This window comes from Nansenia antarctica (genome assembly GCF_963989245.1).
Source record: "Nansenia antarctica genome assembly, chromosome: 4".
Classification (NCBI taxonomy): domain Eukaryota; kingdom Metazoa; phylum Chordata; class Actinopteri; order Argentiniformes; family Microstomatidae; genus Nansenia; species Nansenia antarctica.
In genome coordinates, this window is record NC_137689.1 from 23828978 (window position 1) to 23844730 (window position 15753).

General features: G+C 41.6%; 3 protein-coding genes across 3 annotated transcripts; 1 reads left to right on the forward strand and 2 right to left on the reverse strand.

The window, feature by feature from the left end:
- Positions 1 to 1146, reverse strand: LOC308155906 (ATP-sensitive inward rectifier potassium channel 1-like; the record flags this gene model as incomplete). Its single annotated transcript, XM_080529272.1, has 1 exon — positions 1 to 1146. One exon carries the CDS (start codon positions 1144 to 1146, stop codon positions 1 to 3), a length of 1146 nt encoding a protein of 381 aa, XP_080385398.1.
- Positions 1147 to 5589: 4443 nt separating this feature from the next.
- Positions 5590 to 6756, reverse strand: LOC308155389 (ATP-sensitive inward rectifier potassium channel 1-like; the record flags this gene model as incomplete). The annotated part of the gene is made up of 1 exon (XM_080528707.1): positions 5590 to 6756. The coding sequence occupies one exon, from the start codon at positions 6754 to 6756 to the stop codon at positions 5590 to 5592; it is 1167 nt and encodes a 388-aa protein (XP_080384833.1).
- A 6172-nt stretch (positions 6757 to 12928) lies between these two features.
- Positions 12929 to 14276, forward strand: LOC308155907 (G protein-activated inward rectifier potassium channel 4-like; the record flags this gene model as incomplete). Its single annotated transcript, XM_080529273.1, has 3 exons — positions 12929 to 12955; positions 13069 to 13945; positions 14086 to 14276. The coding sequence occupies 3 exons, from the start codon at positions 12929 to 12931 to the stop codon at positions 14274 to 14276; spliced, it is 1095 nt and encodes a 364-aa protein (XP_080385399.1).
- Positions 14277 to 15753: the final 1477 nt, after the last annotated feature.

Here is a 15753-nt window from a genome sequence, read left to right on the forward strand (position 1 = left end):
TCACATTATTGTGACATCCAACTCTTCAATGTCAATCACCGCAAATTCTAGGTTGTCAATGCCTTGCTTTTTGTGATGGTTGTGATGGTTGTGATGGTTGTGATGATGAACGCGGTTGTTGCAGTTGCTTTCGCCTGTTTGAAAGCAATGGGCACAATGTGGTGCAGTCACTGGCACAGTTTTAGAGAAGTTGGAGAAGTCCACTTTGTATTTGCCAGTCTTGGTGCGAGAGATGATGGGCAGGAAGCTATATCCCCACTGGATCTCCTCGGGGATGAAGGAGGTCCGGACCTGACAAGCTGAGCTGGTGGACTCAGCCGTCCCATCCAGGAACACCACCAGCTCAAAGTCCTGCTGCTGTAGGGTGTCTGCTGACATGTCATAAAACGGGCTGTTCTTGTCGATGACATGGTATAGCATCAGTGGGCAGACAAAGAACAGGTTATCCTTGCCAGCGTCCACTACAAAGTCAATCCCAACCTGGTCGACAATCATAGTTCCACCGTCTGGCGTCACTGTTGTTCTCAGTAGCTTGCCATAGATTTGGCTGCCAACGAGCAGGGTCTTGCGCAGGTTGGCCACTCTGATCATCAGGCACAGGCTGCCCTTCTTCAGGCAGATGACTGCTGTATCGCTGAAGGTCACTGTCTTTGCCCTATTCTTGGGTAGGGAGATCTTGGCCAGGATTACCCCACACATGAAGCAATTAATGAAGATTCCAATGACAGACTGAATGATGATGAGGACCACAGTACTAGTGCAGTGCCCAGTGAGTGCACGTCCACCATATCCAATTGTAGTCTGGGTCTCCAGGGAGTACAGGAAAGCTGAGGTGAGCCCATTAACATTGTCTATGCATCGAATGTGTCCTTCAGTGTTGTTCTGTCCAATCAGATCTCCGTTGCTCTTGGCAATCCAGTACCAAAACAGGCTAAAGACAAACCAGCTGCCTGTGAAGGAGGCAATGAAGATTAGAATGACGAAATACCAGCGGATCTCTACAAACGTTGTCCAGAAGTCCAACAGGAAGGCTTTGTGGCTGCTGCCAAACTCAATGTTAAGGCGGCCATCTTTGGTTACCAGTCGGGTGTGGCGGGTTCTGTGCTCCGCCAGGTCATGGATGTGTCTCTGGATGAACTCGAACATCCTGGAACTTTTGGAAGAGAACAATAACAACAATTTTAGGCAACGTTAAAATTAAATAGAGGGACTCCATATACTAAACTAGCAGACACTAGCAGACAAAGTATGTTTTGTTTGGTTACAGTAATGTAAGTCAATAGCGTATGTGAACGGTTAAGACCTTTAGATTTAGCCAATAACCTATTTAAACTCCCCCAAAACATCCTCCTCAAAGACTACATCTATTTTCCTCCTATACATTTTTTACTAGCTCTGATATTTTTTGGGACAAGACAGTGTAATGCATTTATAGATCTTTGATATGCCACTCAACATTGTTTGTAACAAGACACACTCGATTCACCTTAGAGCTCTGAGATGTATTGGATCTAAGAAGATGTTTATTTTTTAAAATGTTGTGCCACTTGATAAAAGTTGAATGAGATATTGTGTAGATACACTCCAAACATCATGGGTACATTTGTGTCTCTAAGAGTTCCACTATTATGTAATTGGCAAACACTAATCCCTGACAGCCGTTCCATTGAGAGAAAACCAGACAAAAGTTATGTTCTTGCACTTTACAATCTTAAATAGCTATGGCAACTGTTTAACATAGGTCACTGGCCCTCTAATAAAACCAATGACGCAACACAATCTCTGCAATCAAACAACACCTAGAAAAACGAACACTACCACGTTCCTATTCAGCTCACACAAAGAAAACATCTCTCTGATTTGGAAAAAGCTACAATACTTCCAATAAAATAAGAAATAAATAACTGTCACAGCACAGTTCCTCCATTGGAACAACACCAAATAAAAACACTTTACATACCTACTAAGTCAAACCATATGGACCAAATTGCAGACAAGATCAGTTTGGAAACTCAACTCCTTTCTCAAGTTGCCATGAAGGTGTTTAATCCACAATGAAATGTCCTAATCCCAGCCACATGCCATGGTGTATACTGGCCCCGTACAGACAGACAGAGAAGCAGGCCAGAATGTTCCAACAGTGCCTAACTTTATGCCTCATCAACACCCCACCACACGCTCCTGCCCCCAGTCCAGCCACTCACATCATTCCTACTCAGGGTGTCGTGGATGTCTCTGGGTCTCCCTGACATAGTGGCCCATTGGACAACAGTATGGTCTTTACACCAACTCACATGAAGGCTCAAGTTCAGGAGTGGAATATTCTGGATTCAATGGCTGTGCAGTTTGCCAGAAAGCACACAATACTGTTGTGCAGGCCGAAGGTGCACCTACTAGTGCAGCAGCCATGCTGTTTTTGTTTTCCACCCTGAGAACATTTGAGCTTTGCGTCAGGCTGAACAAAGAAATCCTTGAATTGTGTTTCTCCTTTCTACACTGGTCCTCAACCTCCCCTCCCCCTCAAAACTTCAGCCTGTTTAGCATTTGCATAAGAATTAAGTGCTGCAGTGGTAGAGAAGCTGTCTTCAAACTAGATTGTAAAGTAGACATTTCCTATTAGTGGATTATTATTGTCATTCAATTTGTTCACTATTCTATATTTACAATAGGACGAGAAGGAGGTTTCAGCGTTTGTAACGGAGCAGGTCCCTCCAAAGACAGCCTAGCATGCTGACCCTCGGCAGGAGACACGTTAGTTATGTAAATCAGGGGGACAAGAGAGGAAGTCACATGACGTTTCAAGCTAAAACCATTAGTATTAATTGACCAAGAGGAACAGGGAAAGGACATGACACATTCAAGGCTATTCCTTTCAGTTGTTGTTCAAACGCTGCAGACTCCATTAGAAAGGATGTCATAGGGACCAAGGACTGTTTCACCCTAACTCTGTTTCTCCTTTCCTATGATGGTAGCTCTACCATACTGAAAAAGAACATACCAAGCACGTCTATGTGCAAACTGATTTCAGTTGATTTTCATATCTCTTATCTTCAACACACCATCACACATCTAAAATGAATTATGGTTACTAGCAAACAGGAAAGCATCTCAACCTGCTGTAACTTCACCACTTCCTTTGGTTATGAGCATCAGAACTCTTCAGTGTGCCCTAGATAATGTTTTTTATGTTTATTTTGTACCATGGGTTGTGTTTTTTCCTTCTACCCCCCCCCCCCCCCCCCCTTGTACCATGGGGGAGATAGAAGGAAAAAACACAACTTTTAAAAAGAACATTACCTCCCCAAAATGACTAAATGACCTAAAAAATAAAATAAGCACCAGAACAGACAGACAGTGCTAGAACTAAAACAATGCACTTACCTTTCTAAGATGAAGTGGTAGTAGAACTAGTCAAGGTGTTCTGTCAGCTGCAACTAACTGTAGAATGAGACTGGGACACTTATATAGGGAAACCTATGTTGGTGATATTTACATATAAATGCCAACCCATCAGTGATCATGATTAGTTGGCCATCTGACCAGGTGACTGAGAACAAGGCTTCTTTTGCAGATGCACCTTGTTACATTTACACAAGAACAAAACAACACATCAAAACTACAACACAGTTCAATACAAAAATCAATACATCATATAAAACCAAAATATTAGGAGAAACAATCACATCTTTTACCAGAGCACGACAGGATGACATTTGCCAAATCTTTTTTGGTATGCAATTTGGTTGAAAGACAGGTTGGGGGATACTGAGAGTCATTGTACCCCAGAGGGGAAAAGGGGGGAGGGTTGGGGGGATACTGAGAGTCATTATACCCCATGTGATTCACAACAATGAAAATTGTGGAAGAAATCTTATCCTTTGTCAGGTATATGAAGGTATAGTTTAGTCCAGCCACAGCTTATTCAAAAATAAAAACAAATATGTAATGTATGAGGATATAAGTAAACGAAAAATAAGTGAGAGAAAATCAATTCTACATGGAAAGTAACAAGTTGTTGACTTACATTTGTGGGAGGATGGGTTTCCTGGTGAGTTTGTGATGATATGATTAAACCATGTTTTCTTTCACTGAAAATCTCTGTATTTCTGATGTCTACAAAATTATTTGTAGACCAGCATTGAAGGGCACATTGAAGGGCATATGCTGCAGTGTTCTTCTGTCCATTCACTCATTACACAACAGTTTTGAGTTATCATGATTTGACAAATGCAATTTTTACCAAAACTTGTTCGAGGAATAATACATAATTGTTATGTTATCTTGAATATCAAATGTCCTCACTTATTTCTGACGCCTCATTGCCCACTTGCATTCCACCACCTACCTAACTCAGAACTGATCAGGTGATCTATACTGGGCCAGATCTCTCATAACATCTCATTCCCCCTTACTGCAGATAGCCAAGCCATGTGCTTTACACACACACACACACACACACACACACACACACACACACACACACACACACACACACACACACACAAACATTGAAGAGAGGAGGGAATAATACTTCTGCCAGGGAAAGATAGAGGCAGGAAGAGATGTAGAGGTGGGAGTAGAGAGAGAGAGAGAGAGAGAGAGAGAGAGAGAGAGAGAGAGAGAAGTAGTATGTAAAGTTGACGAATAAGGCTCTTACTTCGAAAAATTACTAATAATCAGATCTTTTCTTTCACACATATTTGACTAATTCCATTACCTTGGATAAAGGATGGGATCAAATCTGCTGATCAATGTTGCCCACTCATGATACTTTGAGAGAATTGCCACAACACCTCTGGTAATATCCCCAGCCAAAAAGCCCAGTGTCCAGAAGGAAGGAGGTCAAGACAAGGTAATGCAAAAAACATATTTATTGTAACCAAGGATGCTGCTTTCCCTGAGAACAAGTTACAAAATAATCTCTACTAAAATGTAAATTAGTCACATTCACATTTTCAGACAGTGCAAAACAGTGCAAAACATGTACCTGTAGTTTGACACAAAATACACATTTAAATGGTTTAATTTCAGCTTCATTTTGAAGGAAAAAAACAAGGGAAGCTTTAAGCTAGTGTTTTAAGCTACATACAGCATTTCATTAAAACAGGCTCAGGTCATAATCTTCTCATGGATACCCATTGTGTTTTTTCTCGCTCATGCTCTATGGCTTTCTCTGTCAAAGCCCTTTATCATTGTTACTGTACCATGTCACAAAGGTGCACAATAATGAGCTGTTCTCAACATACAACAGCTTATCTCCTACAGGGACCTGAGAACAGGTTTGAGTTTGACAAACAATATTTCTTTGCATATCCAACTCTCTTTGACCATGGAATGTCGTCCTTTAACTTTGTGTGCCTTGTTGTGTCTGCCATTTGGACTTGTTTTTGTTTTTACCTTCCTAAAACAACACATACTGATGCTTAGTCTGTTCAAGATATAGACATAAATACGATGGTATGTTGGACTAGTCTTTAGGGAGGACCAGAATAGTCTCATTACAGCATGAAGTGCTAAACCCACATCTTTCATCACATCCTGCGCTGCTGTGCGTAAACAGAGGAAAAGATCAGCTTCATCTCCTCTGGCTCACATTATTGTGACATCCATTGGGTCTTCAATGTCAATCACCGCAAATTCTGGGTTGTCAATGCCTTGCTTTTTGTGATGGTTGTGATGGTTGTGATGGTTGTGATGGTTGTGATGGTTGTGGTGATGAACGCGGTTGTTGCAGTTGCTTTCGCCTGTTTGAAAGCAATGGGCACAATGTGGTGCAGTCACTGGCACAGTTTTAGAGAAGTTGGAGAAGTCCACTTTGTATTTGCCAGTCTTGGTGCGAGAGATGATGGGCAGGAAGCTATATCCCCACTGGATCTCCTCGGGGATGAAGGAGGTCCGGACCTGACAAGCTGAGCTGGTGGACTCAGCCGTCCCATCCAGGAACACCACCAGCTCAAAGTCCTGCTGCTGTAGGGTGTCTGCTGACATGTCATAAAACGGGCTGTTCTTGTCGATGACATGGTATAGCATCAGTGGGCAGACAAAGAACAGGTTATCCTTGCCAGCGTCCACTACAAAGTCAATCCCAACCTGGTCGACAATCATAGTTCCACCGTCTGGCGTCACTGTTGTTCTCAACAGCTTGCCATAGATTTGGCTGCCAACGAGCAGGGTCTTGCGCAGGTTGGCCACTCTGATCATCAGGCACAGGCTGCCCTTCTTCAGGCAGATGACTGCTGTATCGCTGAAGGTCACTGTCTTTGCCCTATTCTTGGGTAGGGAGATCTTGGCCAGGATTACCCCACACATGAAGCAATTAATGAAGATTCCAATGAGAGACTGAATGATGATGAGGACCACAGTACCAGTGCAGTGCCCAGTGAGTGCACGTCCACCATATCCAATTGTAGTCTGGGTCTCCAGGGAGTACAGGAAAGCTGAGGTGAGCCCATTAACATTGTCTATGCATCGAATGTGTCCTTCAGTGTTGTTCTGTCCAATCAGATCTCCGTTGCTCTTGGCAATCCAGTACCAAAACAGGCTAAAGACAAACCAGCTGCCTGTGAAGGAGGCAATGAAGAGTAGAATGACGAAACTCCAGCGGATCTCTACAAACGTTGTCCAGAAGTCCAACAGGAAGGCTTTGTGGCTGCTGCCAAACTCAATGTTAAGGCGGCCATCTTTGGTTACCAGTCGGGTGTGGCGGGTTCTGTGCTCCGCCAGGTCATGGATGTGTCTCTGGATGAACTCGAACATCCTGGAACTTTTGGAAGAGAACAATAACAACAATTTTAGGCAACGTTACAATTAAATAGAGGGACTCCATATACTAAACTAGCAGACACTAGCAGACAAAGTATGTTTTGTTTGGTTACAGTAATGTAAGTCAATAGCGTATGTGAACGGTTAAGACCTTTACATTTAGCCAATAACCTATTTAAACTCCCCCAAAACATCCTCCTCAAAGACGTTTCAAGCTAAAACCATTAGTATTAATTGACCAAGAGGAACAGGGAAAGGACATGACACATTCATGGCTATTCCTTTCAGTTGTTGTTCAAATGCTGCAGACTCCATTAGAAAGGATGTCATAGGGACCAAGGACTGTTTCACCCTAACTCTGTTTCTCCTTTCCTATGATGGTAGCTCTACCATACTGAAAAAGAACATACCAAGCACGTCTATGTGCAAACTGATTTCAGTTGATTTTCATATCTCTTATCTTCAACACACCATCACACATCTAAAATTAATGATGGTTACTAGCAAACAGGAAAGCATCTAGAAGGAAAAAACACAACTTTTAAAAAGAACATTACCTCCCCAAAATGACTAAATGACCTAAAAAAATAAATAAGCACCAGAACAGACAGACAGTGCTAGAACTAAAACAATGCACTTACCTTTCTAAGATGAAGTGGTAGTAGAACTAGTCAAGGTGTTCTGTCAGCTGCAACTAACTGTAGAATGAGACTGGGACACTTATATAGGGAAACCTATATTGGTGATATTTACATATAAATGCCAACCCATCAGTGATAATGATTAGTTGGCCATCTGACCAGGTGACTGAGAACAAGGCTTCTTTTGCAGATGCACCTTGTTACATTTACACAAGAACAAAACAACACATCAAAACTAAATTGGGGGGATACTGAGAGTCATTATACCCCATGTGATTCACAACCATGAAAATTGTGGAAGAAATCTTATCCTTTGTCAGGTATATGAAGGTATAGTTTAGTCCAGCCACAGCTTATTCAAAAATAAAAACAAATATGTAATGTATGAGGATATAAGTATATAGGCATGTTGAAGAGAGATAGACAGCTCCGGAGGGATATAAAGAAAGACTGAAATACAATCATAAACATTAGTTCCCTTTCAATCTTGAATTAAACTCATTTTCTCGGCTGATAACAACATCGTAATTTTATTACGAGCCACTTGCATGAATGACAGTAGGCAGAGCGTCTCACATGGCTGTAATAACTCCGCATAACCAGTAGGTGATTTGCGTACGCAAGTCGAAAACACGACGTAGAGATTTGATCGTTTCCACGTTCAAATCGACTCACGTTGAAATTGTATAAATCACTACGTTGACGTGGATTTCTGCGTACGACACGGGTAAGATCAACATTTGATCTAAGCACGTTCTATAAATGAGGCCCGGAAAGTAACAAGTTGTTGACTTACATTTGTGGGAGGATGGGTTTCTTGGTGAGTTTGTGGTGGTATGATTAAACCATGTTTTCTTTCACTGAAAATCTCTGTATTTCTGATGTCTACAAAATTATTTGTAGACCAGCATTGAAGGGCACATTGAAGGGCATATGCTGCAGTGTTCTTCTGTCCATTCACTCATTACACAACAGTGTTGAGTTATCATGATTTGACAAATGCAATTTTTGCCAAAACTTGTTCGAGGAATAATACATAATTGTTATGTTATCTTGAATATCAAATGTCCTCACTTATTTCTGACGCCTCATTGCCCACTTGCATTCCACCACCTACCTAACTCAGAACTGATCAGGTGATCTATACTGGGCCAGATCTCTCATAACATCTCATTCCCCCTTACTGCAGATAGCCAAGCCATGTGCTTTACACACACACACACACACACACACACACACACACACACACACACACACACACACACACACACACAAACATTGAAGAGAGGAGGGAATAATACTTCTGCCAGGGAAAGATAGAGGCAGGAAGAGATGTAGAGGTGGGAGTAGAGAGAGAGAGAGAGACAGAGAGAGAGAGAGAGAGAGAGAGAGAGAGAGAGAGAGAGAGAGAGAGAGAGAGAGAGAGAGAGAGAGAGAGAGATGCCAGAAAGAAGTGGTAGAGCAGGGATGTGATGTAAACAGGAGAGATGTCTACTGCTGGTAAAAAGCCCTTGAGCTGGGTGAGTAGTTGAGAGATGCTCTGGTGCCCCCATTGACTCTACCTCCTCTGGAATCTAAAGGTAAGAACCTTTCTACGCAGATGAACTCTGTGGTGCACTTCTCTGCATTCACTATTATGTTATAATGTGTTTGATAAACTGGTTAATTACTTTAATTATTTTGTGACGTATTCATTTATTACATTGATATTATGTATCTGGGATTTTGTACTAGACTGTATCACCACATAATTTTCACAATAGACGTGAATAATAGCCAAATAAATCTGAGTGAAAATGTTGCCCAGAGAGGTAGATCTTCAGTGTCTACAGGGCAACAGATTGATTTGAATGACTGATATTGACAGTGATGTTTGACACTGCTTATTGGTTATAGAAACGTCAGCAATACTTTACAATAAGGACACATTAACAAACATCAATCAATGCCATTGTGAACATAACTTAATGCATCCACAACACCTTGTTCATGCTTAATAAACACTAGTTATCAACTCAATAAAGTGTTGCCACTTTCCAATAAGGATCACAAACGCAGATAATTGATGAAGTACTGTTTACTGATGATTAATAAACACTTTAAAGACACAATCTGTAATTGGTGCATATTTTCTTTTTTACTTTTAAATGAATTATATATAGCCATTGGTTCTTGAAGAATATAACTTAGAATGCCTCATGATCTTAGTTCAATTGTCTTACCCTATCAGAACCCAACATATATGCTTTTACTCCATGGATTGTAAACAATGGTATTGTAAACAATGTATATCTTCAAAACATGGTGAAAATGTTGATCTCAAGGATGATTAGTATCATCTGTAGCCCTGTCAATGACATTGTGAGTCGTTGCATTCTTCCAGTCCCATCCCCATTAACATCTGTTTCACAAAAAAGTACCGGGGAGCCTGCTTTGTTGTTTGAATTACAGATCGCATCTGGACCATTAAGACCATTAAATACTATTTCAATCCTTTAATCATATGAACAAAGGGTGTTAATGGGTTATGCTTTGTAAATGCATGACTAAATGGTTTATACTGCATTATGTCATGTTAATTATTGTTAGGTGTTACAGAAACTAAACCAATCCTTGGATCTTAGGGAGCATCTCCAATGCTGTGACCTCTAAACAATGTGTGACCTCCATCGAAACAATCGAAGCGGATACTTATTGATCTCCTATAGCAAAACCAAATAAAGCATTTTGAATAAGTTGTAATTGTTTAAGTGCCTGGTTGGAGAGTCCTGAAAAAAGGTTTTCAAGATCATGATTGGACAGATAATCCCTAATTCTCACTATTTTAAAGATGATAATAAGTTGTTTTTGCTGTTGACTTAATGTGAGAGTTAAAACGTATGTCTGAACCTATTGACACAGAGATTGTAGGTTGGACACAGAGATTGTAGAGATTGTAGGTTGGACACAGAGATTGTAGAGATTGTAGGTTGGAGACAGATTGTAGAGATTGTAGGTTGGACACAGAGATTGTAGAGATTGTAGGTTGGACACAGAGATTGTAGGTTGGAGACAGATTGTAGAGATTGTAGGTTGGACACAGAGATTGTAGAGATTGTAGGTTGGACACAGAGATTGTAGAGATTGTAGGTTGGACACAGAGATTGTAGAGATTGTAGGTTGGACACAGAGATTGTAGAGGTTGTAGGTTGGACACAGAGACTGTAGAGATTGTAGGTTGGACACAGAGATTGTAGAGATTGTAGGTTGGACACAGAGATTGTAGGTGGCTAGGTGGCTTTGCTAGGTGGTAGGTTGGGGGAGGGCATGCCTCCATCATGTCCATGTTTGATGTTTGGAAAGAAGCATTGCCTTCTTGATGGGTCACTGGGAGATGGTGAGACAGATGATGATGATGACAACATCACCTTCCTCTTTCTTTCCTATCCAGAAGCATTTAAACTTGAGAGCATTTCTCTCTCTCTCTCTCTCTCTCTCTCTCTCTCTCTCTCTCTCTCTCTCTCTGTCTCTCTGAGTCTGCAGCAAGTACACCCACCCACAGTATGATTTTCTTCTAATCAGATGTGAAAGTGCTATGGCCAGATCTAATCTTGTTGCAGCACTATCCAGACAGATGCTTTTTTGGACCCTGTAACAACATTACTGTTAACGCACCCTCATTTGAAATTCACTTCCCCTATCTAGAGGACAGTGCTTTTTCATATCAACCCAATTGCTCAAACTTTGATGTAGACAATTGTTTAGAACCAAACAAAGAGCATTTGCTTTGCAATTCAAATTGTCTCAAAAGAGAACCTGAAATTAGATTATGGCTCAAATCAGGAAATACAGATGTGCATCCTCAGGTGATGGAATACAGAAGTATATTAATGGTTACACCAGTTACCTCTAAGATAATGGCCCTGTTAAAATAACAATGATGAAAATAAACTAGAAAAGAACATTACAAATGGGCTCTGATGAGATCTAGCAGTGTCGACCATCTGGAGGTTCAGGCTCTAGACTTAAGCACAACTGATACACCTCTGAATTGCACAATGCACACAAAAATAGAATTTACCACTTTCAATGCATTTTCTGTCATAGCTTAACAGTGCTCACTGTAAGTCGCATTATGTCAACAGAGAATGAACAGAGGGAAGACTCTTTTTGCTGAACAGCAGCCATATCCTTCATTAACTTTCATTACTTTACTATTTCATTATTGTAATGGCAGTAGCTATCTCATTACCCATTGCCAAAGGGTGAACTGTGACAATAACTCTCATGGTGCCAGGTTTGAGTCCCTCCTGAAACCTCTCTGTCCCCTCTACCCCCCTGAAGAGTTTCTCTACTGTAAATAATAATAATAATAAAAAACACTTCTAGCATTTTGACTGCCAAGAGCCTTTGGCCCGAGGAAAGATGACTCTTTCTTGTAATGACTGATAGATGATTAATTTTAAAAAAATGTAAAAATGTCAATGTAAATGAGTTCTTTTGACTTCTATCTGACCTGAAATGATTGCAGTCTAATTCTATAAAAGAAATACTTGAACATAATGGTTAGGATAATACAAAATGTTTGTATGTTGTTGCAATACAACAATAGTTTGAGGACATTTCAATAACCATGTCAGTATGTACATGTACTTGCAAACCCCCCAAAACTGATCACCTTCGTTGGTCTAGTATTTATTACTTTCTGTGCGACCTTGCTTTACACATGACTAGACACCGAGCGGTAAGTCTGTGGAGCCAAAGGCAACACCCCTAAAACATATCAGTGACAGGATGTAGTGCTGCTCATGACTTCTCTGTTGACACTAAAGACCTCTTAAAGAGTGCTTAACCTATAGATATGTGAACAGAGGCATTGAAGGCAAATTCTCTCATAGATATTTTCAAATACATTATTTAGATCTTTCTTGACCCCCCCCCCTTTCTTTAACCCCCGCCCCCCCTTTCTTGAACCCCCCACCCCCCCTAGTAATAAGTGGCAGTTTCTACAAGATGATTTTATTTTTCATGACAGATGTTAGTTAAGCTAAGAGCATCTGTTTGATTCAAGTCTTCTGCAGAGGCTCCTGGACAGAAACATCTCTCCAATGTGTTTCTCTCCACGACTGTGGGCTGTGTTGTGTAATGCTGCCAATAGGACTGAGTCATCAAGGCCTCTATTCAGTGAACATCTACTCAAGGGAAATGTTAAAGGTGAACCCTGGGTCTAGGGTGGCAGGGGGCACTTGTTTTAGAGGCAAATTACCATGTAGGAGTGGTAAGGAATCACAGCCACACACAGTTAGAATCACTCTGCTCACTCACGCTCTGGACAAAGCCACTCATGTTTAGAGGTGATATGAATGAAAATAGGAAACCTTATTGCCTCTGTTCATTGAGACTGACCCTGAAACAACTCAGTACAGTATGGTCTTGGTGCAATAGTAGCCTGGTTGCGTTTGCCTGTCTTTCTGTGTCCTTTACTCTGTTTCAGCATTTCTCTCTCCCTGCTTGGTCCACAGCACCTGTAGCTTATGAACGATGCCATGGAGATAGGAGTGCTTCCCAAAGAGGTTAGTGATTCATTGAAGGTTAGTGGTGATGGGAATAAAGGTACTATATTTGTCTCAGTTCAGAAATTAGATGAATGAACTAGCTTTTAACCCAGCATGTCATCTTCATTCAGTCGAAGAGACTCCCTAAGAAGCACGTCACAGAGTCCCAGATCTCCACGGATCGTACACGTCTCATCTCTGAGACGAGCAAGACGCTGAGGCAGCGCTACGTTCAGAAGAAGGGCAAGTGTAACGTCCGCCACGGCAACATCACCGAGACCTACCGCTACCTGAGCGACCTCTTCACCACTCTGGTAGACCTGGAATGGAGGTTCAGCCTCCTCATCTTCACCTTCGTCTACTGTCTCACCTGGCTGTCTTTCGGCCTCCTGTGGTGGCTCATAGCGCTGGTCCATGGCGACCTGGTCCACAGCCGCGACGAGAACTGGACGCCCTGCGTGGAGAATCTGGACAGCTTCATCTCTGCTTTCCTGTTCGCCATCGAGACAGAGACCACCATAGGGTACGGCTATCGTGTCATCACTGACGCTTGCCCCGAAGGGATCGCCCTGCTCCTCATTCAAGCCATCGCGGGCTCCGTTGTTAACACTATGATGGTGGGCTGCATGTTTGTCAAGATCTCACAGCCCAAGAAGCGGGCGGAGACACTGGTGTTCTCTACCAGCGCGGTCATCTCCATGAGGGACGGTCGGCTGTGCCTGATGTTCAGGGTCGGAGACCTCCGGAACTCACACATCGTGGAGGCTTCTATCAGGGCCAAGCTGATCAAGTCCAGGCAGACCAAGGAAGGGGAGTTCATCCCACTCAACCAGACGGACATCAACATTGGTTTTGACACGGGAGATGACAGGCTCTTCCTGGTGTCACCGCTCATCATCTGCCACGAGATCAACAAGAGGAGCCCTTTCTGGGAGTGGAGCCGGGCCAAGATGGAGTCAGAGCAGTTTGAGATTGTGGTGATTCTGGAGGGTATGGTGGAGGCCACAGGTGGGTGATATAAGACACTAGAGACACCTTTGAACTCTGAAGAGTGTTTTTTATTTTGGTTTGCAAAGGAGACATTGTTTTTGTTTAGCCTGAGAAGTGCTATCTGAAAGTTCTGTTTGTTCATCTCCCTCTTTTTGCAGGGATGACCTGTCAGGCCCGGAGCTCTTATTTGGATACTGAGGTGCTGTGGGGTTACCGCTTCACCCCAGTCCTCTCCCTGGAGAAGGGCTTCTACCAGGTGGACTACAACAGCTTCCATGACATCTACCAGACCAACACCCCCTGCTGCAGTGCCAAAGACCTGGCAGCGACCACAGCAAGGAAGGAATAGTTCACACCAGGGCTGGTGTCCTTACCAACTCTCAGACAGTCCGTGTCATCAGTGTGATGGCCTCTTCGTATGATGTCTGTGTTTTCATGTAATTATCACATCATTCAGATGCTATGTGAATTAATGACAAACTAAACCCCCTAACAATATGGCAAATACATGGCATAATAGTGTGACCATCCAGTGAAAAGATATAAGCTACAAATGTCACTCAAAGGTCAGTTGCAGGTCAGGGTAGCATCTGTGGGAAATCTGAAGCATCTCTTCAATGTTTCATCATGAGCTGTTCATTATCATTGACTTAAAGGATGTCTGTGTGCTTTCCAAGGTTGCAGCCTTAAGGATATTTCTCAGTCTCTTGAAGGAACACAATCACAAGCTTGACTACAAATAATTATGTGTGGATGAAGGTTGTGATAGGACCTCAAGAATGATGAAAAGAGAGTTGCTTGCTGCCTATCCTGTGAGCTATTGTTTTCTGTTATTGAATGATCCCATTTGTCAAGAGTGGAGGGCATGTTTGTGATAGATAGATGATATCAATTTAGCCTGTTATTGTGCTCATAGAGTATTGGAAAGAGGAAGCATGTTGTCATCTGTTAGCTCTATACATCAACAATTTGCTATGAGGTTGAAGTATAGATTCTTAACTTTAATTCAATGTTTTCTTTTTTGAAAGGTATTAGAAAATTGGCTTGACAAGAGTTTCTGTCAGGTGTGTTCCATCACATCATTTGTGCAGGCATAAGAGAGTTCTCAATGTCTAGTATTGATGTCTGTATTGGTATCTGTCAACATGAGGACCAAAGAGACATTAATGCAAGTTAAGGAAGCCGTTATGAGACAGAAATATCAGAAACATCTTAAACATAGCCAAAACCTTAGACTTAAGTTTGTAACATTCAAAAAGAAAGAAAGCACTGAGTAAAATAACAGCCTTCAATCTGTAGTTATTCTTTCCATAATATAGCACTCACTGCGGAAAAAATTCTCTTTGGTGATGGGGTCTATCCTTTTAACATTTTGAATTGTATTTGAAATACCATCACTGGCATAGGTTGTATAAGTGCAGTTAAAACAACAGAAGCCTACTGCCTCCGATTACATTTTGAGTAAAACATATCTTTTTTGTAATTGTATTCAAATGGGTAGTATTTAGTATCAAAGTGTGAAAACCATTTATAGCAATACAGGCAGAGGCTGTGATATGTGACACTGTATGTCTCTAGTAAATGATCCTCTGATTCTGTTCTCTATCTGTTATGAATGTTTAGAGGCTTGAGGCTTATATCTTTAGATCTAACACATTATAATACGATGCTTTAAGATTTAAGAACACAGAAATAGGGTTTATAGTAAAATCCTTCAAACACACACAAGCCCTTTCTGTAGGCTACTCTGATAAATCGCTGAATAAATCCTCCTTAACAGAGTACATTGCTACTCAGATATGTTACATAATGTAAAGCACATACTG